This window comes from Manis pentadactyla, chromosome 10 (assembly GCF_030020395.1).
Source record: "Manis pentadactyla isolate mManPen7 chromosome 10, mManPen7.hap1, whole genome shotgun sequence".
Taxonomy (NCBI): domain Eukaryota; kingdom Metazoa; phylum Chordata; class Mammalia; order Pholidota; family Manidae; genus Manis; species Manis pentadactyla.
This window is the reverse complement of record NC_080028.1, coordinates 54938636-54964967: the sequence shown is the minus strand read 5'-3', so window position 1 is coordinate 54964967 and position 26332 is coordinate 54938636. Positions and strand designations below refer to the sequence as shown.

Genomic DNA, 26332 nt, shown 5'->3' with positions numbered 1-26332 from the left:
CTGGGACCCCTATAATACGGATATTGTTCCTTTTGGATTGGTCACACAGTTCTCTTAATATTGTTTCATTCCTGGAGATCCTTTTGTCTCTCTCTATGTCAGCTTCTATGCGTTCCTGTTCTCTGATTTCAATTCCATCAATGGCCTCTTGCATGCTATCCATTCTGCTTATAAACCCTTCCAGAGTTTGTTTCATTTCTGCGATCTCCTTTCTGGCATCTGTGATCTCCTTCCGGACTTCATCCCATTTCTCTTGCGTATTTCTCTGCATCTCTGTCAGCATGTTTATGATTCTTATTTTGAATTCTTTTTCAGGGAGACTGGTTAGGTCTGTCTCCTTCTCTGGTGTTGTCTCTGTGATCTTTGTCTGCCTGTAGCTTTGCCTTTTCATGGTGATAGGAATAGTCTGCAGAACTGGGACGAGTGACTGCTGGAAGGACTTCCTTTCTTGTTGGTTTGTGGCCCTCCTCTCCTGGGAGAACAGCGGCCTCTAGTGGCTTGTGCTGCGCAGCTGCGCGCAGACAGGGTTCCTGCTTCCTGCCCGGCTGCTATGGAGTTAATCTCCGCTGTTGCTGTGGGCGTGGCCTGGCTCGGGCAGCTACTCCAAAATGGTGGTGTCGCGTTGGAGCAGGAGCGGCTGGGAGGCTATTTATCTCCGTAAGGGGCCTCCCTGCTCCCTGCAGCCCAGGGGTTAGGGTGCCCAGAGATCCCGGATTCCCTACCTCTGGATTAAGTGACCCGCCCTGCCCCTTTAAGACTTCCAAAAAGCACCCGTCAAAACAAAACAATGCCCACCAAAAAAAACAGAAAAAAAAAATTTTTTTTAATTAAAAAAAAAAAAAAAAAAAAAGAAGGTGGTCGTTCGTTTTTCTTTATTCTCCGGTGCCAGCCTCAGGCCTCTGCTCACCGGTCTTTCTGCCCTGTTTCCCTAGTATTGGGGTCCCTATCCCTTTAAAACTCCCAAAAAGCGCTCGCCAAAACAAAATAGCAAAAAAGCAAAAAAAATAATGGTCGCGCGCTTTTCTTATGCCCTCAGTCGCCCAGCCTCCAGTGCTTGCTCACTGTTCTTGCTGCCCTGTTTTCCTAGTATCGAGCGCCCTGCACTCTGGCCCGAATGGCGGGGGCTGGGTGTTCGGCAGTCCTGGGCTCCGTCTCCCTCCCGCTCTGCCTGCTCTTCTCCCGCCAGGAGCTGGGGGGAGGGGCGCTCGGCTCCCGCGGGGCCGGGGCTTGTATCTTACCCCCTTCGCAAGGCGCTGGGTTCTCTCAGGTGCGGATGTGGTCTGGATATTGTCCTGTGTCCTCTGGTCTTTATTCTGGGAAGGGTTGTCTTTGTTATATTTTCATAGATATATGTTGTTTTGGGAGGAGATTTCCGCTGCTCTACTCACGCCGCCATCTTCTGCCCCTGGTTGAGTGGAATTTTTAAAAAATAATTAATTTACCAACTGAATCCTCTTGTTAGGCATTAGGTTTGGTACTGGAAATACAAAGATGGGTAAAAATGTTCTTGCTCTGTAGGATTTCATATCTAATGGGAAAACACAAGTAAACTACTAGTTACAATACAAGGTTAGCTCCATGATGGAAACATGAATCTATAGCTGTGAGAGAGATAGGTCCTGGAATGGCATTTTTCATCCTTCTCCTAGCCTGACTTCCAAATGAGCGTTTGTGTCTGCTTGAACCAAAAATGTCTATGAATAAAAAAAAAAACTTTTTTTTTTTGTTCCTAAATATCCTTCACCCAGCTTCCCCTAATGTTGACATCAAAACTAAGAAGTTAACATTGGTACAGTACTATAGTAGTATGTCTCCATTGTCTAATCTGACAGTTTCTCAGTCTTCCCTTGCCTTCCAGGGCCTTGACATTTTCAAACACACCCAGTCAGATATTTTGCAGACTGTCCTCAGTCTGGGTTTTCTTATGATCAGATAGTAGGTGATGTTTGCTAGATTATTCCATGATTATTGTTTTCCTTTTGTAGTTCAGTATTTGAGGCCGATCCCCAATGTTTTGACTGAATAAATGATCCAGACCTTTTACTTGAAAAGTCATATTGATGGCACAAAGTCATTGAATAGTCGAAACCATATCACAGGCCTAGGAATGAAATGATATTTATATGAAGAACATCCAAGTATAAGGTCCACATATCTATCCTGTAAATAAAGTATTCAAACTCACTTTCCAGTGGGAGAGAGAACACAAGAGAGACAAATGAAGGATATCTATTGATGACTGGAGCATACATACAGTGTGTGACACACACACATTGAGGGTCTCTCAATGACTGATTACTAAACTATTTGAATTTAGAGATTCGTTGATCATAAAGCTAGGAGCACAGATACTCCCAAATTTGCATGTCCAATAGGTTGAAAGGCTCCTTTTTCAGGGGCTTAACTAAAAGAGATGACCACCCCATTTTAATCAGGATTTATTTCTCAGCTGGCCTTCATGAGTGGCATAATCGAGGAGTAAATTACATGGAAAATATTTCTCTGGAAAATCCTGGCATGTGATACTGATTTTAGAAGTGGGTATAAAGATAGATTGGTTAGCTATGAACATTTATACTACTGAAATATTCAAAGGAGAACAAGTATGGAATTGCTGTTTGCCTGCTGTTTGTAGAATAAAGTTTGTTGTGTAAAGCTGAAGGTATATCAATACTTTCTGGTGATGGATAATAATCAGGTTATGGAGAAACAATAGAATAACTTCTTGTAAAACTTTGATTCACAAATCTGCTAAATATTCTATTTGAGAAAAATTTTGGAAAAAATATGTTAACAGTGGTGATCCCCTGGGGAAATTTTCATTTACAGGTCTCTATTATTGGATTTTATTTATTTTATTGACCATGTTCAGGTACTATTTTTAAATTAAAAATACATCAGGAAATTAAAAAAAAAATTCCATTCCTAGTAAATACTAAAGCTTTGCCATGAAGTGCAATAAAGGGAAGAACATTAGTAAATTAGTTTTAATAGAAGTTAACAGAACTGAAGGGTTCAGGACACTGTTAAAAGATAGTTGTTTTCAACAATAGCTTGAGAAAGGGATTCTAAATTTATATGAGACTCAGTGGATGCCAGAGCATGTGATTGGTTAGATGTTAAGCTAGAACATAGATATTTTCCATTTCAAAGGAGTTTATAATTCAACAAAGCAAATGCTGAGAAGATCTCTTGTTCATTTAGATTTTCCATTATCTCGACTTCTGCTTCAGGTATTAAAATTAGAGAAAGGGGGCCAAGTTAAAATTACATTTCTGTTCTGAAAAACAATAGAAAAACTCATTTGCTAGAAATGATATTTCACTGTGTTGTTGATTTTTACATAACTATTTGGTATATAGTAAACTGGAGTACATATCATGAAAAAGCTAAAGGGGAAAATCACTTAAAAAAATATACTCAACAAAAACAATCAGTGAGGGTTGTCAGGCCTCACCTAAAAGCAAGTATTCCAAATCCTCTGGCAAGAACTGTCTTCCCCCCAACACCTGAGGTGTTCTCCCCAACCCTTCTCACTAAGAATGAGGGCCTGTATTTTCTCCTGAACTGCAGGTGAGTCCTTCAGTGCATTGTAACACAGAATCCTGGCAAGTTAAATGGTAGGTAAACACAGGAACAGGATACAGAATAAGTAAACATGAACAGGATATGGCTTTCTTGCCAAAAAAAAAACTCCTAAGCCAGTATTTAACAAATGCTACCCCGATGAAGCATATTCATCGGTTTTTCAGTTTTTTCTTAATGTAAGATCCCCCCAATTTTTATCGTTCCACGCATTTATTCATTTCTACTTCAGCAGTTGAGCTGCTGTGTTCTATTCATACTCCTTCGTTTTTAAAGTGACCTTAGACCGTTTTGCCGCAATGTTTGGAATTAAGAAAATAACAGCCTGCTAATTGTCTTAATAGTAAACAAGGTCATCTTTGAAAAGATACTTCTGTTTTGTTGCTATGTTGGAGGAAAATGCTGGTATATATTTACTAAACAGTGAAGTCCTGGGTAAAGCAGGAGTCGCTTCTGATTTCTTAAGAGTTCGTTTTCTTCACCATTAAGCTGATTCTGGGTCCGGAACAGTATTTGATCCGCAGATAGTGACGCGCGTGCTGGTAATGAAAGACAAAGCAAAGTAATTCTTGAAATGCCCAGGGAAAAACTTTTAATGATTCCTGTGCGACGCTTGAGTTGTTTTTAGTTAAACCTCCAAAACGTCTCTTGCACCAGGTGTTCGTTTCCACTGCAGGACTTGCAGTCATCCCGCCAGGACTCCACCTGCCTCCCCTGTCCCCTCTGGCTGCCTAAGTTGTCTTTCCCGAAAGCGTAGGCAGCATTCCTCCACGCATGGACGCAACTGGCTTTTCCCGGTGGCCCGGCTCCACGTGACCTCTCCTAACACCGGCGCGGCCGCCAGCTCACAGCGCCCCCATCCCCTCCGCCAGGTACCGGCCGCGGCTGGCTTCCCCTCCCCGTAAGGTCACGGTACGGGTGCGAGCCTCGTTCTGCGGGCTGGGGAGGGGCTGGGCTCCGGCCCAGGCAGCCTCTCCTGCCCTCGCAGACCAATCATCACATGACTCCGCGGCGGCGGTAGCCGTGGCAGCAGCCGCGCCGGCTACGCTGGCTCGCCGGGCGGGCTCAGTTCCGCTCGCGCAGGAGTCGAGCGCGGCGGGCGGGGCGGGACCTGCTGCGGCGCGGGCGCCCGGCCGCTCCCAGAGCGCGCGGCGTCTCCCGGCCCGGCCGGCCTGTCCATGCCGCTACGTTGCGGAAGTGTGGTGGGGGGCGGTGGCGCAGAGCGCGCGAGGCCGGGGCTCAGCCCCCTGCAGCACTAGGCTCCAGGAGCCGCACGGCGCGCCCCAGCGGCCCGGCTGCCCGTGCGCTCGCCGCAGCCTGCATGCCACGCGCCGCGCAGCGCCGCGTCCCCGCCGCCGCCTTCTGCTCGCACCGCTGCCGCCGGGCGCCGGAGTAATATGCTCACTCGAGTGAAATCTGCCGTGGCCAATTTCATGGGCGGCATCATGGCTGGCAACTCAGGCTCCGAGCACGGCGGCGGCGGCTGCGGAGGCTCGGACCTGCCCCTGCGCTTCCCCTATGGGCGTCCCGAGTTCCTGGGGCTGTCTCAGGACGAGGTGGAGTGCAGCGCCGACCACATCGCCCGTCCCATCCTCATCCTCAAGGAGAGTCGGCGGCTGCCCTGGGCCACTGGCTACGCAGAGTAAGTGTAGCGACGCCGGGGCGCCCGTACTCTCTCGCGGCCCTTCCCCGCACGGTTCAAGCCCTCCTAGCTCCTTGCTCGGTGGCCCCAGGGCCCTCCTCCGGCTGCCGTCGTCCAGGCCTCGGCGGGGACCTGTATACTTAAGCTGACCGTTTCCCTTTCCCCCATCTCCTCCCTCTCCCCCTTCCCCCAACGCCAAGGGCGCTGCGCCTGCTGCCCGGGTGCGGGTAGTAGGTGGGTGGGTGGCCGCGCTGGACCGTGGGAAACCTGCGGTCGGACGCGTCTGGGAATCCGGGCACTGTGACATTTGGAAGAAAGCGCATAGAGCAGCTCTGCTGAAGTTTGAAAGAGCAGGAAGTCTGGTACCTGCGCCCACCCTCCACCCTCTACCCTCTAAAAATCTTTGTGAACTTTGTGGGGTAGAGCCTGGAGCTCTCACTGCGCGGTGGCGATTGGGGTGGGGGCGGGGGACGGAGCCCGAGGGCATCCGCGTGCGTGGCTACACCTTTCCGGAGGGCTCCGTTTCTCTGACTTGGGCACGAGAGCTCCTGCGTTTCTCGTTTAGTAGGTAGTTAAACCCTGCGCGTCCGGTAAATGCCGAATACAGTTTCCCCCAGTCTTTGGGAAGGGGGCAAACTTTCTCCAGGTGGCTAGTGACAGCATTTTGGTAATAGCTTTGGCGATTAAACGGTCCTTTAACGGATTTACTATTTCAAGAACGGTTTAAGTTGACCACCTGGAGTGGAACTGGGAAGAGTGGGAGGATTTTAATGGCCTTCCCCCCACCAACCCCCGCACTCCTCCATTGACTGTGTTAATGACCATCTTATGACTAGTAGACTATGTGGGTATATCTCCGTAAGTCAGCGTTATAGAACTGGGAAACTTGGAGGGTGGATATTGGGAGACCAGAGTTCCAGGGTGAATAACTACCAGGTGGGTGCAAAACTGCAGTCAAAACTCTAGAGGCACACCTGCCCGTGTTCCTTTAACTCCATCGGCTCTGTAATCTTGGCCCTCCCCTACCCGAGCACAGCCGCGCCCCTGATTGGTTTATCCAGGAACCAATCAACTCTCCCGACGCCTTGGCGCTTTGATGCTGACCCTGTTCTGGTGGTGGCCCGGATACCCCGGAGCTGGCACGGTTCTCAAAGCTCCGGGTTCCGGTGTGAGAGATGGTTTGAAAGGCGCTCTGCCTGGGAGCTCAAATTCTCTTTCCCTTCCCATTCATCGTATAACCTTTTCTCCACGGGTTGAAAAACATGTAAATGGAGATAGAAGACTGGAGTGTGAGATGGTGAGGAAACACAAGAGTGCTGGGTGCTAAAACAATAAAAACATATAATAAAGGACAAGGTTGATAGAGAACGTTGGGGCTGGGGAAGTACAAAATAGCATTGTAACTTACAGGAGAAGGCCGAAGCAAAAATAACCCCTGTGGAAGGAAAGACCTGAAGGAGCAAAAGGTGCCTGCCAAAACGTACCAAGCACTGTATTTTGACTGCGGGGTGGGGTTAAAAGCCTATTTGGATCCTTTGCAAGACAAAAGGTAGCTTGGGGGCATACTTGCAGGGGGGCCCTTGTGCCTGCCCCAAACCGGATTTTGTACGGCCTGTTGTCACGCCAGTGCCCGGGCACTTTGTGTTAGGGGCAGAAAGGCAAGCAGGCAGATGGTGAGAACATAAAAGGAAGATGTCGAAACATACACGGAGCGTGGAAGCTACTTGGACCCAGTAAAAGGGATGTCTCAGATAAGCAGCAAGGAAGGAAAGGGGGGGATTAAAAACAACCAGCTTTGGGATGTTTGGATCCTGTGGTGGGCACATGTGCCAAGGGTTGTAAAAAATATCAGTGAATCTGAAATGAGACATGTAATAGGATGGATAGTACTTAGAGGCTCTAACTCCTCCTAGCTGGGCCTCAGTTTCCCTATTTCTAAAAAGCTTGTCCATGAGAGATACTCAATTGGAAGGTTAGAAAGGCCCCTGCAAAGTGTTTAATGTTAATACTTGTGAATTCAAGCAAAGCCCTATATACAAATGTTAGCCCCACCCTAGGGTAATGACAGCTCAAGGTCTGAGTGCTGTGTGTGCCTCTCTAGACTTCTTTGGATGCACCTATAAATTCATAATCATGCCTGCCTATTTTCTTCCCCAAATAGACTTATACTAAATATATTATTCTGTAGTAGTTACAGGAAACTGTGTCCTGGACTTCATTCCAAGTCAATACCTATAGAATTACCTCATTCTTTTACAATGTATACATAGTAGTAATAATAGCTAACATTGTGCTTAGGTTCAGTGCTTACACTATTTCCAAGTTTGTATCATATCATTGGATTCTCACAACAACCCTATAAGGTAGGCACTAACATTTCGGTTTTATAGAAGAGAATACAGGGGCACTGAATGGTTAAGCAACTTGCTCAGTCATACGACCGTAGCAGAGCATTTATTTGAGCCTTAGCAGTCTGGCATCCAGAGCCTACGGCACAGATTACCTCCTTACAGTGTATTAAATTATGATGCATCCATTTGTAATCAGGATTAACCACTAATATTGTCTTGCCACCTCCTTTGGTGTACTATATGACTTCCTCAAACCTTGAACTCCAGTTCCCTGCAAAAATACATCCTGAATGAACAAAATGGCTGAAATAGGAAAGGGGAGAGAAAGAGAAGCAGGAACTGTGACTGTGATCAGAGGCTGCCACCGGGATCTACTGGGGAGACAAATTCTCTTTGTTCTAGAAGGTAGAAAGAGAGAGAGATAGAAAGAGTAGGAAGATTTCTTAAAGGCTGGACATAAGAATGCTGGTGAATGAAGGCCTGAATTGGAAGTGGCTTGCTTACCCGTCTAGAAAGTGAGCTATTCTCTAAGCCTTCCTTTGGAGAAAGATTTGGTGTTTCTTGGTAATTGAGGTTTTGGGGAGGGTTGAGCTCTAGTATTGATGACCTTTGGATGGGAAAAAAATTAAGAAGAAATGTTGTATTTTTTTTGCCATTTATTTTTAGTCCCTTTCCAGAAGCGAAAATAATGAACTAGAACTCAATAGAACTAGAGATTTAGCTAAAGCAATCCCTTTAAAATTTGGTGGTCGAGAAACTGAAGACCCTCATTTATTAATTGTGTATTTATTGGCATTGTGCTGGCCCCTCAAAAGGCTTCTTTATGTGGCTGGAGAATTTAACCACTTGATTAAGGGCTATGTGCTAGGTTGCAAAGCTCTTGTAAAGCATTGCAGTTACAGAAACATCCATAGAGCTAAAATCTTCCCCAAAGCATGCCTTAGCAAGTTTTTACTTTTTAGTTTGGCTTTGAAATCGCTGATTTAGCCTGTTAGATCTGCTTAGAGAGAGTCCATGGGGAGCAGCAATCCGACCAGAGACCACACAGGGCAACTACTTCCTTTCTCTCTCCACAAATTTAACTACCACCCAAGTGGTTCCTGTGCTTCAGGGACCAGAAAGGCACTTCAGTTTTTAATAGGTTAGGAGCCCATTTTGACTCTGATGTTGCCCATCCTTTCTCCCATTGACGGTCTTTTGGATTTAGACATACAAGTGAATATGGAGTTTGTGCCTGGAATGATGGCGGCTAGAGAATGCAGGGAATGTGCAGTTCTGTGTATGCAAGCATAATGTCCAGGTTTTTATCAGTGAGAAATTTGCTTGTGCAGCAAAAAATAGTATAGCATAATTTTACTTAGGTTATAGCTATAACTATACCATTCTTTTTTTTCCCCTGTACCCTTCTTATAAAAGTGCCCCAGACATGAGTAGATAAAAAAAGCTGCTTTTGAGAGTTTCTGTTAAATATACATTGCCTAAGTTTTTTGTGTCTCACAAAGTTCAAAATTGTGAAATTTTTGATGAAATAACCTCATTTAAATCCAGTGAACAGTCCACAACGATTTGGATTTATTTTGGAATCTAGGCTGTCTCACCAGTCATTGGCACTAATTAGCAATTACCAATAAATTGCATTAGTTGGCTGTGCAGTGATGATGACAGAGAAGCCACTATTCCTCTTGCCTGATCGCTCAGAAATCTCCTGGCTGGGAACTTCCTGTTTGATTTAGGCAGCTTGAAGGGCCTTGAGGTTCTCCACTTCATGTATAAAGATAAAAGGAAATGGATTAGGGTTGGGTGGTTCTCAGTTAGCAGCGCTCTCCGTAGCTCTTTTTGCAGATGAGAGAGACAAAAGTCCAAAGTAGCCTGAAATATTTCACCTACCTTTCTGGTAACCGGCAGAAGGCATTAATTCCCTACTTTAAAGCAAATGGCTAAGCTCACCTCCATTTTTCAGATTTGACATTATAATGAAGTTATCCCCTCTGGAGTGGAGCTTCTTCGCTCTCCTTTTTGTTAGGAAAATGAATCAGCTTCCTTCAAAGACTGAGTGAAGCTTCAGATAGAGGATTTAATATTCCAATTGCTTGTGTTTATCCTGTTTCTGCCCCGCTTAGGTAGACATAATCTCTGATACTACCTTACTGCACAGTGCTTCCTAATTGTTATAACAGTACCACTTGTTAACTTACAATGCCTGCATATTAGAATTGTTTTCTAAAAATATATTACTGAAGTCAATTTTTTTATTGAGGTATAACTGCCATTATAACACGTTAGTTTCAGGTATACAACAATGATACATGTACGTATTGTGACGTGAGCACCACAGTTAGTCTAGTTAACATCCATCACCATACAGAGTTAAAAAATTATTTGAATTTGAGCAAACAATTGGGTCTTAATCCATGGGATGCTTGGGGGCAGGGACAGGGGTACTCCCGATTCAACTTTTACACCATTGGCACTCTGCAAATGCTCACTGAGTCCACATGCTTTCCACCACTTAGCATTCACATAATTGAGAACTTTACTTGGGTCAGACTGAAAAGTAGAAATAGATGCCCCATCTCTTTGCTGTGCTCCTGTTTAATTATATCAGTAGGAAATTTAATAGTTGAGTCACTTCTCTCTTCAGCTGGTAGCCAGTCAGATGATACTATTCTGAGGAGTATAGTAAATGCCAGAATATGTTGTCTAAAAACTGCTTAATGATGAATGAAGACAACTTTGCACTGTGTTTTCCTTACCTCAGAGGTAGATATTGTCCAGTTGGAGGCTTAGGGAGCCAAACTTCACAAACTTGGGAAATCTAAAATTATTCTTTTTCTGGTGTGGTCAGATCACTTGGGTGTTCTGGAATGTGAATCCATGGTGCTTTCTTTGTTATACTATTTCTGACTTAGTTTTGTCTAAATGGCTGTGAAATTTAAATGCTTTGTTTATGAGAGAGAATAATGATACCACCAACTTAACATCCGGATAGCTCTGGATGATTAGCAGGGCCCTGCCATGTACATTCAAATGTCAGCATCTGTTATCCATGTTAAAAATTGAGAATGAAGTCCAGAGAGAACCCGTTACTTTAGAATCTCATATGGTACCCGATCCTGGTGACCATCATGGAGTCATTGGACTTGACCTTTCATTGTGTGAACTTATTCATTAATAGAAAGATACCATATCCCTCCCTGTAAACAAAATGTCACAGAGGAGAATGTAATATGTTTTATTGCTCAGAGGAAACTAATAAGGTCTAACCCCTGGTGGCTTTAAATTGGAAAAGGACATTTCAGGACATCAAGTTTTATGCAAAAGGTTTTCAAAGCTTTTCTAAATAGTAGTATTGAGTATAATAGCGTTTCTTAATTGCTCTTAAGTCTCTTATTCTATGGGCATTTCCTAAGCACAACAGTCCAAATCTTGTAAAAATTACCATCTTCTCTTAACTGCAGAGTGCTTTCATTCATATTTTAATGTTTAGGGAAACCGTGTAAGTCTTAAAACCAAGCTGTACATTTTATGTAGTGGTGTTTATCTAGGTTAAATAAATAAATCATGTGTTTTACTATCAATAGTTAATCAGGAGTTAGGAAATATACTTTAGGAACTCTGAATGGTGGATCTCAAACCATGACAGGTTTTATGAGACAGTTCCTTTTAAAATTTAGTTAGGGAGTTCTGTACCCTTAGAACTTAACTATACCTAAGCAGTATGAAGTTTTAATGTGAATTTTTCAAGTGCATAAACTTTGGGGGCCAAGAGGGCTAGCACCAGCTTAGCATTCGTTTGCTGATCTTCCGCATCATGGGCTCTGGCAGACCGTCTTGTGGAGTGGATGCACTGATGACTGCGTGAGTCAAGCCTAATGGAGCCTTGCTGGACGGGGTGGTGTAATTAATCATCACAGGGCTGTGGAGCAGACAGATCAATTATTTGCCAAGCTGAGAGGACTCAAAGTGGTTTGCATTTTCTGCTGTCCTTTCTGAAAGTTGACAAATGGACATTTAAGCTATGAAAAGATGGTGCCTGTTTACCATATGACCTTTTTCATATAAGTAAAGGAAGAACAAGAATCTCAAGTGATTAATTTTTTTAACTAAAAATGTTATGGATTATTGAATTACTATATATAAGTGGCCCACTATGGCGTACTAATAGTCATTCTGTGTCTTTTGGAAAATGGTGAACGTTGACAAATTTTGTTTAGAACACAAAGCTGGCAAAAATAAGACAAAATAAATGTTTAGTAGGAACAAATTTTAAGGTTTGAATATGTATAGCCCATAAGAGGATGTGAAGGGAGGGAGGACATCAAACTGGTATTACTATACAAAGAACTATTAAGAGGGTTTTTTTTTAAACATAAAAGAAAATAGCTATGATATTTTGTTGCAAATAAACAGCCTATGAGGATGAACTCTAAAATATATGTGGAAATAGCTATGATATTTTGTTGCAAATAAATGGCCTATGAGGATAACTCTAAAATATATGTTTCGGAAAACCAAACAATTTTAGCAGCCTTTTAGGACAGCGTTTAGCCTGTAAAGTAGAGCTGAGTAGAGCCAAAGAGCCAGATTAGATGGCCTCTTGGCGCTCTTCCCTGTGATTATTAGTAATGGGGCCCTGCTGCCCTGTTGTTAGAACCAGGTGTCCAGAGCTGGGCTGGTGATTCAGTGCAGCAGCAAATGGGAAGAAGAGAATTGGCAACTCGGACTACAGCAGCTGGTGTTCGTTTTTGGAAATATCTAGGTGCACACGTGGGAACTGGGTGCATAGTTGAAGCCCTCCCTTTGCTCCTGTCCCGAGGCCCTAGGTCATCAGGCCAGTGCTGGCAGCGGCCACGTGACCACGCTGGCTCTTTCCCACCTTGCACACCAACTGAAAACCTGTCTGCTGCCTTGCCGTCCGTCCTCAGAGGCAATCTGGATTGTCATTCTTGGAATCCCTCCAGTCCTAGCTCCCAGCGTTATCACCATCATGGACTCTCATTTATTTTTGCTGATGTAGCTCTTGTGAAAATTTTGTCTGGTAAGCTGTATAAAACAAGTAGTATGTTGCCCCCTTAAAACAATTTTTAACCAGGTACATATAATAACTGGTTAGCAGGAAAGGTGGCTGTGGTGATAATTGCAGTGAGCTGGTAACATTTCAGTTCAAAGCAAAGGATTAACCTTTGCTTCAGTTAATATGTTCTATTACCCACAATCTGTTTTTCAGTAGCCTTTTTTTTTCTTTCTGTATTTGAAATACCTTCGGTTTCCTATTGCTACCTTTTCTAGGTCCTTAAGGAGCCTGGACCACAAATTGAAACTCTTGCCAATTGGCTTGACTTTTGCACCCGTGGGTTTTCAGCCAGGTGTGCTCAGATTCATGTCAGAGTCATCTTGTTTGGGATTCACATATGGAACACTTCCCTTGAGCACCTTATTTTAGAGTTCCCGATATCCTTTTCCTTGTTGAGAAACTGTTTTAATAGTTTTATTTTTGGGGTTCACAAAGTGCGTCATGTTACTGGAGAGTCTTGGCTGCAGATTTATTTAACTCGTGCTGAGAGTTTCTTTTTTTTAGCAGGGTTTTGACCCTTGGTCAAACATTTATCTTGTAAAAATTTCTATGATCTACTGACTATGGGTGAGAAGAACTTAACATTTTGAGATGTCTACTAACCTGTCAAAGTGGAGGAAGGCATTGATTAGTCAGGAACATAGAATTAACTTCTTTAATGGTACTATTTTTATTTCTTATTGCAGAATTGATATGTGTTCATTGTAGGCATGTTCACATTCTCATAAGTACTATGAACATAAAAATTACCAGTAAATTCTGTCATTCATAATTAGCTTCAATTGATAATTTGTGTGTATTGCTAAGTACATGTGCATTTGTTTTTGAAACGGGATAATTCTCCATACTGATTAGTAGTTCTTTCACAGCAAATGGAGTGACTGTCCCTTGTAAACAAATACTGTACTCTGTCATTTTTAATAGCTGCATTGTATGGCTTTGACCTTTTTTTTTTTGTTTCGTGGTAACCAATTTTTTACTAAAAACATTTCTGGGGTGAATATCCTTGTAGATGAATGTTAAGCCATAATTTGAAAAGTGACATTTTTCTGGGGAAAATGTTCAAAATGGACTTTGCCACTATTTCTAGTTACATTATTTAATAGTTTGAAAAGATTGATGTTTAGGCTGAAAATTGTTTTGAGGAATGTTAGTTATGTGCTTTATTTTAAAGTATTTTACCAAAGTAGTGTTTTGGTAAGCCAGGACTAGTGATTAAAAAACACATTATTGCTTCTTTTAATATTTACTACTAAATGAGTTTTAGAGAAATGACTTTTCAGGACTAGTTTAAGACCTTCCTCTGAAAAACTGCCTAACGATTCTGGCCTTCTTCAGAGCTAAGGGTATTCATTGGCTGTCATGCATTTGAGAGAGAATTGGTGACATCTCTTGTTTTTATTTAGTTGTTTTAACCTTTAGCGAGTACTCTTGAGGGGGTGGGCATTGTATACATTTTAATTCCACTATTACTTAATAAAGAGCCATATAGGTTAATGCTCAAATATATAGACCTGAAATAGTGGTGACGTAATCATACAATTCTTTTAATTTCAAATGAAGGAAATATCACCTTTGTTCTGTAGGCTGATTTCAAATTTTGTGCTCAACTTCTGGGAATACAACAGCTATCACAGTGCTTAGAAATGTTGGGGGAATGTTGTGTATTTTCCTCGGTCCTTGTCCCCACCACAACAAAGAATTGAAGGGCAAAGACATAGTAGGGAAGCAGAGTAAGTTTTATTTAAAGTTACTTAAAGAGAGAAGAAGTGCAGCAGGTAACCTCAGCAAGGAGAGGCGCCCTGAAAGTTTGGAGGAAGTTTAAGATTAAAAGGTTACACACTTAGAAAGTGTGGGCGACCTCAGAAAGAGGAGCGCCCCGAAAGGTTGGGGGTTCCCTCTTTTAAGGATTTTTTAGGAATGTAACTAAGGCCTAGGGGTGCAGACCTGTTAAGTGGTCTTTGGAATACTTAGAATTAACTTAACACAAGGAACTTCCTGCGCTGATTTCTCCAGGGTATTGGTCCTGGAGCATATCAAACAAAGCCACCTGCCCAGCCCCCCAAGGTGGGCTGAGTTATTGTCTGTTTGCTAAAGAGTAAGTTAAGAATCTTCTTAACTTTCTGAGTATTAAAATACAATCTTTAAGGTGGAATCCTTCGTTCCTTTTACTATATGTTGTTTATGGCTGGGCCTGCATGCTAAATTAGTTGTCTAGGTTACAAACTACTTTATTTGAGCCAGAAGGAGGGGAAAAAAATGCAAAAAACAGCATATAGGTAAAGGTAAAAAATCAGGTGGGCCTGCATGATTAACACAATAAAGACATGGGCTATACTGAAGTACCCTCCTTTATTTGGGAAATGTTCAAACATTCCAGGCCAAGTTGCTCCTGGAATGTTTTGAGCTTTAATTGATAAACTCTGGGTCTTTTTAATGGACTTTCATGGCCTTTTTCTCTTTCCACCCCGCTCATACCTATTTTCCTGCCTAACAGAAATATCAGACAATCATTTGCTCAAAAGTAGGAGGCCCTGCATGGTATTCTCCACATCTGGGCTGCCCTATGGGGAAATGGAAACAAATACATCTAACTTTCTGACTTAGCTGGAGGTAAGTGGTAAACATACCTGCTAGACAAAGTAGATTTCTTGATATATATGAATGAGTGGCTGGGGATAGGAAGTCTGTATAGATACCGAATTCAGAGCCCCACTGAAGTTTTTGAACATTAGTAATTCTGCCCTCTCACCTGCTAGCATTTTTTTCTCTACCTCATTTTCTTTCCCTGATAGGTTTTTATTGCTATATTCATAAGGCACCTACCTGTCAATACTTCCTTTGTGCACAGGTAAAGCATTATAGAATTAGGCACAATCTATGATTTAGTTCATTGATGGATTGGATTATTTGTGCTGAAGCTTGAAGTTTGCTTTTGCTACAAAAACTCAGTTACCTGAGGTAATTGGATCATTTCCCTCTCCAACCCCAAGCCAGTATCTTCTTATTTAAAATAATGTACATGGAGATATGACTCAGAATGAATAAATTCTATATTAAAATTTAATTTCTACTCTTATATTGGTATTGGTTCTCAAGCTGACCCAAGGAGCTTTTCTTTCTGTCAGCTATATATATAAATGGTATTTACTGTCATGGATGAAAAAGGACAGAAGAAAAAACTGAGACATTTAAAAAATATTTATAAATTCAGTTAAAAATAAATATGAAGGCATTTTTGTTGAAAAATAGCCATGTGTACCAAAACCAATTTAGTAAGAAGAGTGGCATCCTTCCATACTTGGGAATCTCTTCAGTGCCTGCCTTAATCGAAGACAGCTGGATTCTTACCTGGTTCTGCGTCTAATTTGTTGAACTGTCACACCCATTAGTCAACTCCACTCCTAGTCTTGAGAGAGTGAGAGTGAAAAGGGAGAGTAACACCATAGCATTTTGGTGAGAATAATTTTGACCTCAGTGTGTCCCTTGAAATGATCATGACGTTCCCCAGGCTTCGCAGGCCACTTTGAGAACTGCTGGTGCAGACTATAAAGAGCATAACTTTACATTATTTTCTGAGCTGCGTTTTACTGATAGAAAAACAGACCACTTTTTAAAAGTTACGGTGGAATGAAGTTCTGCTTCTCACATGAATGTTTGGCTGGTTCAGGAGCATATTTTTCCATGTTCCCCGTGTCTCTTCCTGATACAGATGACAGGTGGCCCTTGAACAATGCAGGTTTGAACTGCGTGCGTTCGTTCACTTACCCAGACTTTTTTCCAGTAAACACTATTCAGTACTGTAAATGTGTTTTCTCTTTGCTTAACGATTTTCTTAATATTTTTTTCCTCTAGCTTTATTGTAAGAATACAGTATATAATACATAGGAGTACAAAATATGTATTATCAACAGTAGGCTTGTTTGTAGTTAAGCTTTTGGGGAATGAAAAATGACAGATAGGTTTGTGATCGCCCTGGGGCTAAGTGCCCCTAACCCTTGTGGTGTTGATGGCTCACCTGTTGTCATCGTCCCCAGAGGGCCTTGTGTGTCATGGATGTTGGGGCGGCTATTAGACGGTGGAGGGATTAGTATTACTCATCTCTAACAGATAATAATCAAGTGACAGGAGCTGGAATTGGCTAGTGTAAGTAGAAATCTTTGAGCCCCTTAGGTTTATAGCAGTTCTGCACTTGTTTAGTAGTCGTAGGGTGCTGGTTTTCTTTGCGTCATCACCGTGCATGTACTGTATACTTCACAAGGGCCGAAAAAAAGACACAGAGGTTTTAACCTTAAGAGGCCTGCGCAATGGTTGGAAGATAAATTCATGAAGAGATTAAAACCTAAGCATAGAGTGACAGAGAAGCAGAGAAGTAGTGGTGCTGGGAGAAGATAAGTCCCTCAAAGAGGCAGTTTGAGGTCACCTAGGCGTTTGTCCCAACTAGCTTGTGGCTTCAGGGAAGTGGTTCCCCTTTTCAGTCCTCAGTTGGTGTGTTTATAAAAGTTAGGTCATTGACTCAATCCTTTCTGGCTGTGAGGTGCTGAGGGGGGTAAGTAGCAAAACAGAAGTTGTGCACTGATTAAATTCTGCTGCCTTTTAAGTAGGACACTTGTATGCGTGCATAAAAAATCCTTCATTTGCCTTATTTTTTTAATCTTAAAATGTCTGAAGGATGTGTTGGCTGAATATGCATTTTAGCAGAAGGTGGAAGTGAATTGAAAATAATTACATTTGATTTAGTGATACAAACGTCTAAATGTAACAGCATGGTAAACCAAGGATGATATAATGGAGCCTAAGCTTCTTGGATAGTGTCTCCTCTGTTCTGTGTGGCACTGAAGGAATGAACAGCAAGCATAGATAATAACATTAAGTTTCTAGAAAAAATAAAGATAAACAAATTCTTAAGTAAACATCCTGTCATGGATGAAAAAGGACAGAAATTTTAGCATCTTTTCCCCCGTTTTAGAGTTAATGATGCAGTTAGCATATCTGCAGATTTCAAGTATTTGTCTAGAAGAAGAAATCCTTTAAAGTTTTATCAGTGTAAGCAGGTAAAATTATGATGGTGGTGATTCCACCATAACTGGTTCTTGTTGGTCCCACTCTGGGATGGCCTCTTCAAAAGGCATGATTCAGTTAAAGCCAAGCTATAGTTTGTGAAGTATATAGATGTCTGAATACGGGCTGTGAAAAATGGAAAGAAAAGTGAAATTGGTTGAAACCTCCTCCTAATTTCTTCCAGGACAAAAAGGAATAAAGGTCACAACTAGTTTTGAATTTAGTCCCTCTAGTTGCCAGACAGAGGGTGGGCAATGCGAGGACTGCTGCATGCTCACAGGACTGTACGGTCACTTCTGGAAGAGCTAATGTGCTCTGCTTTGGCAGTTAAAATGCTGTAGAAAGCAGCCACGCTGATGTAATTTTTAAATCAGTACCTGTACTTACATGTGGCCCTGTGGCCACTGTATCACTCTGCTCTTCTCAGCCCGTCTGACCTGAGAGTAAAGGCCACAGTGTCTTGCTCGAGATTTGGTTTTGAAAATGTGTTAGTCAAGATATATTTTAAAAGCACTGGGAAGATTGCTACTTAACATACGTCACTGCAGGACATATTTTCAGAATGTTGAGGATAGTTCTCATCCGTTTTGGTTCTTTGTGAGTTGAACTTTACTGTGCTACCATTTTGCTAGTGGTGCATTCACTGCAGATGTTAAGTGACCAGCAGTAGGTCCTTGAAGGTCATGGGGTAAGTGACTAAGGATGAGTGGTTGGGACTCTGCTTACCTCAGCTTCCTCCCTAATGTGTTTTTTGATGCCCTTATAGGACTGATTTATTTTACTTTTCAGTATCTTTGGTCATGCTAGAACTGCTTTGAGCTTCCATTTCGATGGTAGAGGTTTTCCGATTTAAATAGGAACCATTCAAAACAATGTGCTCCACCAATTTTTTTCACAGAGAAAATGCATTCTGTTAGTGTTTGAACTTAAATTACATATCCTTTTCTGAGTTATATTTATTTTTATCATATTTTGAAGTCATCCATAAAACTAATTTTGCAGTTTTATGAGAAGCTAGGTAATTAATTTTATTCCATCAATGATTGGTTAGGTTCTTACAAATTAACGGGTGAGCCATCTCCACTTCATTCCATGTGGCAGTCAGGCTTTTTGGAGCATAAGAGAGACATCAAAGGCAAAACAGAAGATGTTTAGATTGTGTTACGTTAGTAAAATAAAGATTGATTGTTAATATTATGTTTATTAAAGAAAATAACCCATTGTCAAAAATGCCCATTTTTAATTAGCCATACTGTGTACAACAGGCTATTTCAGCAAGGTTGGCAAAATACATTAATTCAGTTTTCAGTCAGTGTTTATTAAACCCCCAGAGAATATAAGGTTCTCAAGATTAAAAAAGATGTCTTTCCTGTCTTGAAGAGGTTCACAGGTAAGCAGGGGAGATATACTGTGAGTCTAACTGTAATACAGTAAGCTCCTGTGATAAAGGGGTTTATGAAATGCAGTGGGAACCTGGCAGATGGGAGTGGAGGAGGGGCTTCATTCTGCTGGGATTGGGGAAAATGGGAAGAGGTTGGCAAAGCTGACCTTGGTCTAATCCTTGAGTGTTGGGTAGAGCCGGCATACTAGAGAGACAACAGCATGAATAAAAGCCTCGCGGTATGCAAGCAGCTGTTTCTGGGAATTAGAATAATCTTTTGTGACGGTTTGTAGAAGAACCTCAGAGACTCCCCACCTGGGGTCTGGACCACCTGGCACTAGACATTTAATACTTTGTAGGGTTTCTTAGAGCGTTTTATACACTGCGGTGGATTTTGGAACTGTAAGCTGAGGGAGAGTATCATTCATTGCATCCTAAACTTGCCTGACTACAAAATCATTCATTTCCCTCTCCTTTTTCTGGTAAGTGCAGTTATAAACATTTTGAAGAACACAGTTAAGGAAATAGTAAGTTAAGCAATTGTGTGGTCTCTCTTACTAAGGAAGAGCGGATGGGTGCCGACAAAATTTTGCTTGCTCTTTATTTAGGCCTGCCAGGTATGGCCGCTGGGCCTCCCTGTAAGATGTGTGCTTCGCTTCATTATGGTCCAAAGAAGCACATCTGAATGATGCCTCTGTGTTCAGAATCCTGCTGGGCTGCTCTTGGGATGTGCACCCTTACATTGTGTGTTGAGTAGTGGAGGGATGACAGTGAGAAGGGCTTTATGAGAGGGAGAGATAAGACCTGGGGGGATTTGTCATGGATCGGGGCCTAAGGTGAATTCCCTGGGGACTACAGCTTTTGCTCCAGGAAAGATAATGAGGAGCTCCATGTTCCTGGTTTGCCTCATATGCTTACAGATCACGTGGATATGTTTTGCAGAAACTGCTACAGTCTGTGCCAATGTCCCCATCTCTCTCCACCACCACCACACACACCTATTGAATTAAAGAGAAGTAGGGGTGGGTCTGGAGAGCAGGACCCTAGAACTCCTGAAGGCCTGGGCTTGAAAAGATAGATTGGGATGAAGATTGTGAAGGCCTTGTATAGCATGATAAGGAATTATATATATATATAGTAATCAGGTATTGGGAATGTCATGAGATTTAATTTTGGGGAAAAAAATTGACAGGCATGTGAGAGAAACAGAGGTGAGAGCAAGATGTGATAGTGAGATGGAAGAAGAGGGGTCCTTAATCGGGAATGAGGAAGAGATATGTGGTAGAGATTCTGAATTCATACTCTGCTCTAATTCTCTTGTCTAGGCACATGTGAGGCATATACTTTTCTGCTCCCTTTTCAGTTAAGTGAGCCTGTGGGACTAGTTCTGGCTGACATGTTGTGAGGAGAAGTGAATGTTACTTCCAGGCTGAAGTGGATTTGTCATTGGCAGACCTTCCAGCAATGTCTGCCTCTTGTACAGAAAATAACAAGGTAGCCATGTGCTTCAGATGCTTTGGCTACAGGTGTGTGGATCCTCAGTCAGCTGAGTGCCTGTAGGGAGGTCAGTTGCTCTGTAGAGTTGTTCAGGTCCACAGTGATCAGCATCTGTTGTATGAAGCCCCTAAGGGTTGGGGCATGTTTGTTACCATGGTATATCCAAGCCTATCCTGACCAGTACATGGTGGTAGTTTGTAGCACACACTTGGTGTGGAACCTGCAGTGGAGAAGCAGGTTTTCTTTACTGTGGTGGGCCCTTACTTTGACATTCCTAATGGATGTCATCTGAAGAAAAAACCTGCAACCATGCTGAATTAGTTAAATAGGTTGTTTAGAGCTTTTAATACCTATCTTTGGTAGTGAATTTTGGAACTCCAAGCTGAGGCAGAGTATCATTGCATCCTAAACTTGACCAACTACAAAATCATATATTTTCTGCTCCTTTTTTGGTAAGTGCACTTAACTAACATTTTGAAGAACACAGTTAAGGAAATAGCAAGTTATGCAATTGCAGTGGTTGAGGCATGAATTTAATTGCATAAACCAAGGAAGACCTCAGCTGGAAAGGAAGGATAGATTTGAGGGAAAATTTGAAAGAAGGATGGACAGGAGCAGGACTGACTGGACATTTAGAGGAGTAAAGAGGCCATTCTTGGACTGTGCCAGCTCATTTGCTTCAGTCCCTCACCGGTATCCCCTCTGTGCCTTTCCAGACCTTTGTTCACTGCTGTTGGGTCAAACAACAGATCCCCCCTCTTCTTGTCTGCATTACCCCTTCAAATTACTAGACATACTATTGCTCCATTTTTATAACCCCTTTATTTCCTTCCTTACAAAAACACATATGGAATGCCTACGTTGTGCCAAGAATTCTTGGGTGTCAGGGACATAAAGACAAGATAAGCTTCTTCCTACTGGATGACCCATCCAGCTGAACAAACCACTGCAGTGCAGTGAGGCGGGTGTCATGACAGGGCATTGTGGGTGCTGGGCAGGAGCACAGAGCGAGGCTGGGGACATCAGGGAAGGCTGCCCACAGGAGATGAAGCCAGTGGGTGGAGGAGCTGCGGAGGACTAGTGTGGGTGCCAGGAAAGGCCAGGGTGGGATGCCCTTCAGCACGCTTTGGTGGGACAGGATGCTCCTTAGAGGAATTTCCCAGAGGTCACCGGTGACTGTTTAGGTTCACATAGTACTGTAAACATTAGTTCACCCTCCACATCTTCATGGGAGCAGTAATAATTGCTGCTTACTCTCTCGCCCATGAACTCTTTTATCCCTTAACTTTGGGGACTGCTTCCTTATGTTCCTTTTCCTAATTTGCTAACCATGCTCTTACCTCTTCTCAGAAATATCCCTGAAATACAGGGCTTCTCAAGATCTCCAGACCTCTCCTCCTCCTGTCACCCTCCCATTAGCAGTTTTGTCCATGTCACTTTCTTGGCAGTTGGAATATATCTTCAGCCTTGCATTCTCTTGAACTCTTTGTATGGTCCCCTCTGCTGGCATCATCCCTGTAAGTCTGGGGAGGGGGGAGAAATGTGTTCCCAGCCCAGGGAAAATAAACCTTTGAAGCCAAAATCACTCAGAAATAAAGTGGAGAAACCCATTTATTGCTTACAAGCAGTTGTCTACTCCTGTTCACCCATGTCTCTCGCCACCCAGCCACAAAGACCCCACCAACCTCTCTGCTCCAGATGTGCCCTTGTTCCCCTCAAACCCCTTGTAGTCACCTATTGATATGGAGATGGACTACTTCTCTCCACCCCTTAGAAACACCTATTGATATGGAGATGCACTAAGGCCAGGTGAGAGGTTGTGGAACTATTGCAACTTTACCCACAGCCCACCCCTCCAGAGGTCTTGCCTCACAATCTACTCCACATCTTCTGCAGTGGCCCCTGTGTGAGAAAACTGGAGTACTGTAAACAGACTAATAAAATACAATAACAGGAATAAAATCATAATCCTCAAGGTGGAGGATTCAGCTAGGTTCAAAGTCCTATACAGATTAAGTCCATAGCTCACCCATTCTACAGGAGGCCAGTAACTGAACAGGTAAGGAGTTCAGTGCACTCATCACACGGCAGTACCCAGGGGTCTGGTCCAGGCCACAGGGACTATAGAAGAAAATAACCTTTAGGGCGATGAGACACATATTTTAATGACACCAGCAAAGGCAAATCTTGTCCATCAGGTGGGATGCATGCAAGAGAGTGGTCCTGTGGTAGGACAGTGGAAAGAACAAGATCTCATCCTGGTCTGGTACATCAGACCTTCCTCCCCTTCCCTGTGGTAGTAACAGATGGGTCAATATATAGGACTACAGGAGGTACATGCACTGGCCATAAAAATAAAACCTTCCCTATAAGATACTCTTACCTCCTGGATGTTTTGAGTACAGTACCATGACCTTTGGGGGCCACTCTGCTGTTACTCCAGGAACACACAGGAGGCCAGCTTCCAGGCCTTTTCCCCAAGGTGCCAGAAGGGCCAGCCATCATTGGTCCATGTGTCAGAATGTCGAGGGCCATGTCCACTCAACAGAATCTCCAGGGTTTAATGCAGTTGGGGCTGGCAGCAGGATGTTGCTCTGCTGGTCGTGTCCTGGCTTCAATAGCTCCTCTTTGGTTTGCACATACAGTTGTATAGGAGAGGCAGCAATATGGGTGTTAGTCTGTCAACAGGACTCAAGGGTCCTTTTTGAGGCTTCTCATTCAGATGCCATAGCACTGTGCATAAGCAAACTGACCAGCCCCATAGACTATTGGTGTCTGACTTCGGGCCACATCTCAACAAACTATTTGTACCTCTCTCATGCCTGCCCTAATAGAGTTATATGGTACATGGAACTTCCACTCAATTCCTAATTACTGCACCCGTTCTTGCAACACATGTCCAGTAAAGTGGGTGCCTTGATCACTCTCAATCACCTGCGGTCAGCCATAGGCTGCAAAGAGATGCTCTAGGCCCCCTTTTTTTTTTTTCTCTTTTTTTACATTTTTTTGAGAGGGCATCTCTCATATTTATTGATCAACTACAACAATAAAATTCTGTATAGGGGACTCAATGCACAATCATTAGTCAACCCCAAGCCTACTTCTCAACAGTCTCCAATCTTCTGAAGCATAATGAACAAGTTCTTACATGGTGAACAAATTCTTACATAGTGAATAAGTTCTTACATGGTGAACAGTGCAAGGGCAGTCATCACAGAAACTTTTGGTTTTGATCACGCATCATGAACTATAAAAAATCAGGTCAAATATGAATATTCGTTTGATTTTTATACTTGATTTATATGTGAATCCCACATTTCTCCCTTATTATTATTGTTATTTTTTTTAAATGCTGAAGTGGTAGGTAGATGCAAGATAAAGGTAGAAAACATAGTTTAGTGCTGTAAGAGGGCAAATGTAGATGATCAGGTGTGTGCCTATAGACTAAGTATTAATCCAAGCTACACAAGGGCAACAAAACATCCACAGATGCAGAAGATTTCTCTCAAAACAGGGGGGGTGGGGTTTTAAGCCTCACCTCTGTTGATCCCCAATTTCTCACTAGATGGCCCCCCTGCAACTGTGCCTGTCTTAGGTCGTTCCTCCCTTGAGGAATCTTACCTGTCTCTGGCTCACCAGTCATCTTCTGGGGCCATACAGGGAAATGTAAAGTTGGTAAGTGAGAGAGAAGCAATATTGTTTGAAATGGTTAGCTTTTTACTTCTTTACAGATTTATGCCCTGTGGGTTTTATGCTCAGCATTTGTCTTGAGGTATCTTTACCACTTGGAAGAATTATGATACTCGGTAGTTTCGTTATGAGGCACAAATTCCACTTAAGGGTTGTAATTAGGAAGGAAGAAGAAAAGCTATAGAAGTAGCAGGTGGAAGAAAACATGGGAAGATTGATTATTTCTTTGACATATTCTTCTTGTAGAGTAACATAAACATGTATAGGCTTTAAACTACTAATTAAATGGTGTACACACATTAACATAATAGGAATACAGCTACATAACCAAAGCAGACCTACAATTACCAGCCATCTCCAGTGAAACCAAAAATCCAGTTAGGCACCCTAGGCATTTGTGAAAACTTATCAATGATATGATGGATATTGTCTAACTGAATTTGAATAGTTTGAGAAAAATCAGACAAATTAAAACAACACATTCCTGGGAACTGTTCACATCCCATATGTTCTTTTAACAGTAGATAGTCTGTAGTCGCAAGATTTTGGAGCGCTGCAACTTGCACTTCTCCTAATTCTTGGTTGAGTTCCAACAGTATAGATCCAGTCAAATTTGTTGTTTTGCTGTATGCACAGGCCAGCTTACATATCTCCTTCTTCATTCCAATGGCAAGTCCAGGAACCGGTGGGATGAATGCAGCTACAACTGCAACAGCGCCAGGATCTTTGTTGAAGTTTTTTGATGTTCATCTTCTGGAATGACTCTTCCAGAGAATGTTGATGTTGGAAGTTCTTCTTCATATCATATCTTAATTCGTTTTCTGGGTAGCCAAATTAGGCTTTGATCCTCTGTATAAACACAAACCCTTTGCCCACACTTTGATATGCCCTTTATATCATTGTGAAGAACTTATTGGAGATCATCACACAGGAACTGCTTTTTTTTTTTTTTAAGAGAAAGGAATATTATCAGAAAAATGTACTTCCATAGCTGATCATCTGACACCCTTTAAATGATCAAAATTAAGGATATTTAAAGCATGCTTTAATCGTTGATTTACAGTTAGTTTTATCCTATCAGGGAGTAATCCCCCTTTTCTTTCCCTTTTTTTTTTGTTATCATTAATCTACAATTACATGAAGAATATTATGTTTACTACGCTCTCCCCTATACCAGGTCCCCCCCACAAACCCCTTTACAGTCACTGTCCGTCAGCATAGCAAAATGTTGTAGAATCACTACTTGTCTTCTCTGTGTTGTACAGCCCTCCCCTTTCTCCCACCCCCCCATTATGCATGCTAATCATAATACCCCCTTTCTTCTCCCCCCCTTATCCCTCCCTACCCACCCATCCTCCCCAGTCCCTTTCCCTTTGGAACCTGTTAGTCCATTCTTGGGTTCTGTGATTCTGCTGCTGTTTTGTTCCTTCCGTTTTTCCTTTGTTCTTATACTCCACAGATGAGTGAAATCATTTGGCGTTTCTCTTTCTCCACTTGGCTTATTTCACTGAGCATAATACCCTCTAGCTCCATCCATGTTGTTGCAAATGGTAGGATTTGTTTTCTTCTTATGGCTGAGTAATATTCCATTGTGTATATATACCACATCCTCTTTATCCATTCATCTACTGATGGACACTTAGGTTGCTTCCAATTCTTGGCTATTGTAAATAGTGCTGTGATAAACATAGGGGTGCATCTGTCTTTTTCAAACTTGAGTGCTGTGTTCTTAGGGTAAATTCCTAGGAGTGGTATTCCAGGGTCAAATGGTAAGTCTATTTTGAGCATTTTGAGGAACCTCCATACTGCTTTCCACAATGGTTGAACAAGTTTACATTCCCACCAGCAGTGTAGGAGGGTTCCCCTTTCTCCACAACCTCGCCAACATTTGTTGTTGTTTGTCTTTTGGATGGCAGCCATCCTTACTGGTGTGAGGTGATACCTCATTGTGGTTTTAATTTGCATTTCTCTGATAATTAGTGATGTGGAGCATCTTTTCATGTGTCTGTTGGCCATCTGTATTTCTTTTTTGGAGAACTGTTTTGTTCCTC

General features: G+C 42.5%; 1 protein-coding gene across 2 annotated transcripts in view; it reads left to right on the top strand.

The window, feature by feature from the left end:
* The first annotated feature begins 2950 nt into the window (after window positions 1–2950).
* The window catches only part of PPM1H (protein phosphatase, Mg2+/Mn2+ dependent 1H), a 275244-nt gene continuing 251862 nt past the window's right edge, over window positions 2951–26332 (top strand). For both annotated transcript variants that reach the window (XR_008992059.1, XM_036894875.2), the window contains exon 1: window positions 2951–5227. Coding sequence is in view for 1 of the 2 variants with exons in the window: in XM_036894875.2 (XP_036750770.2) it covers window positions 4983–5227 (245 nt within the window). In the remaining variant the exon portion in view is untranslated. The remainder of the gene's footprint in view (window positions 5228–26332) is intronic.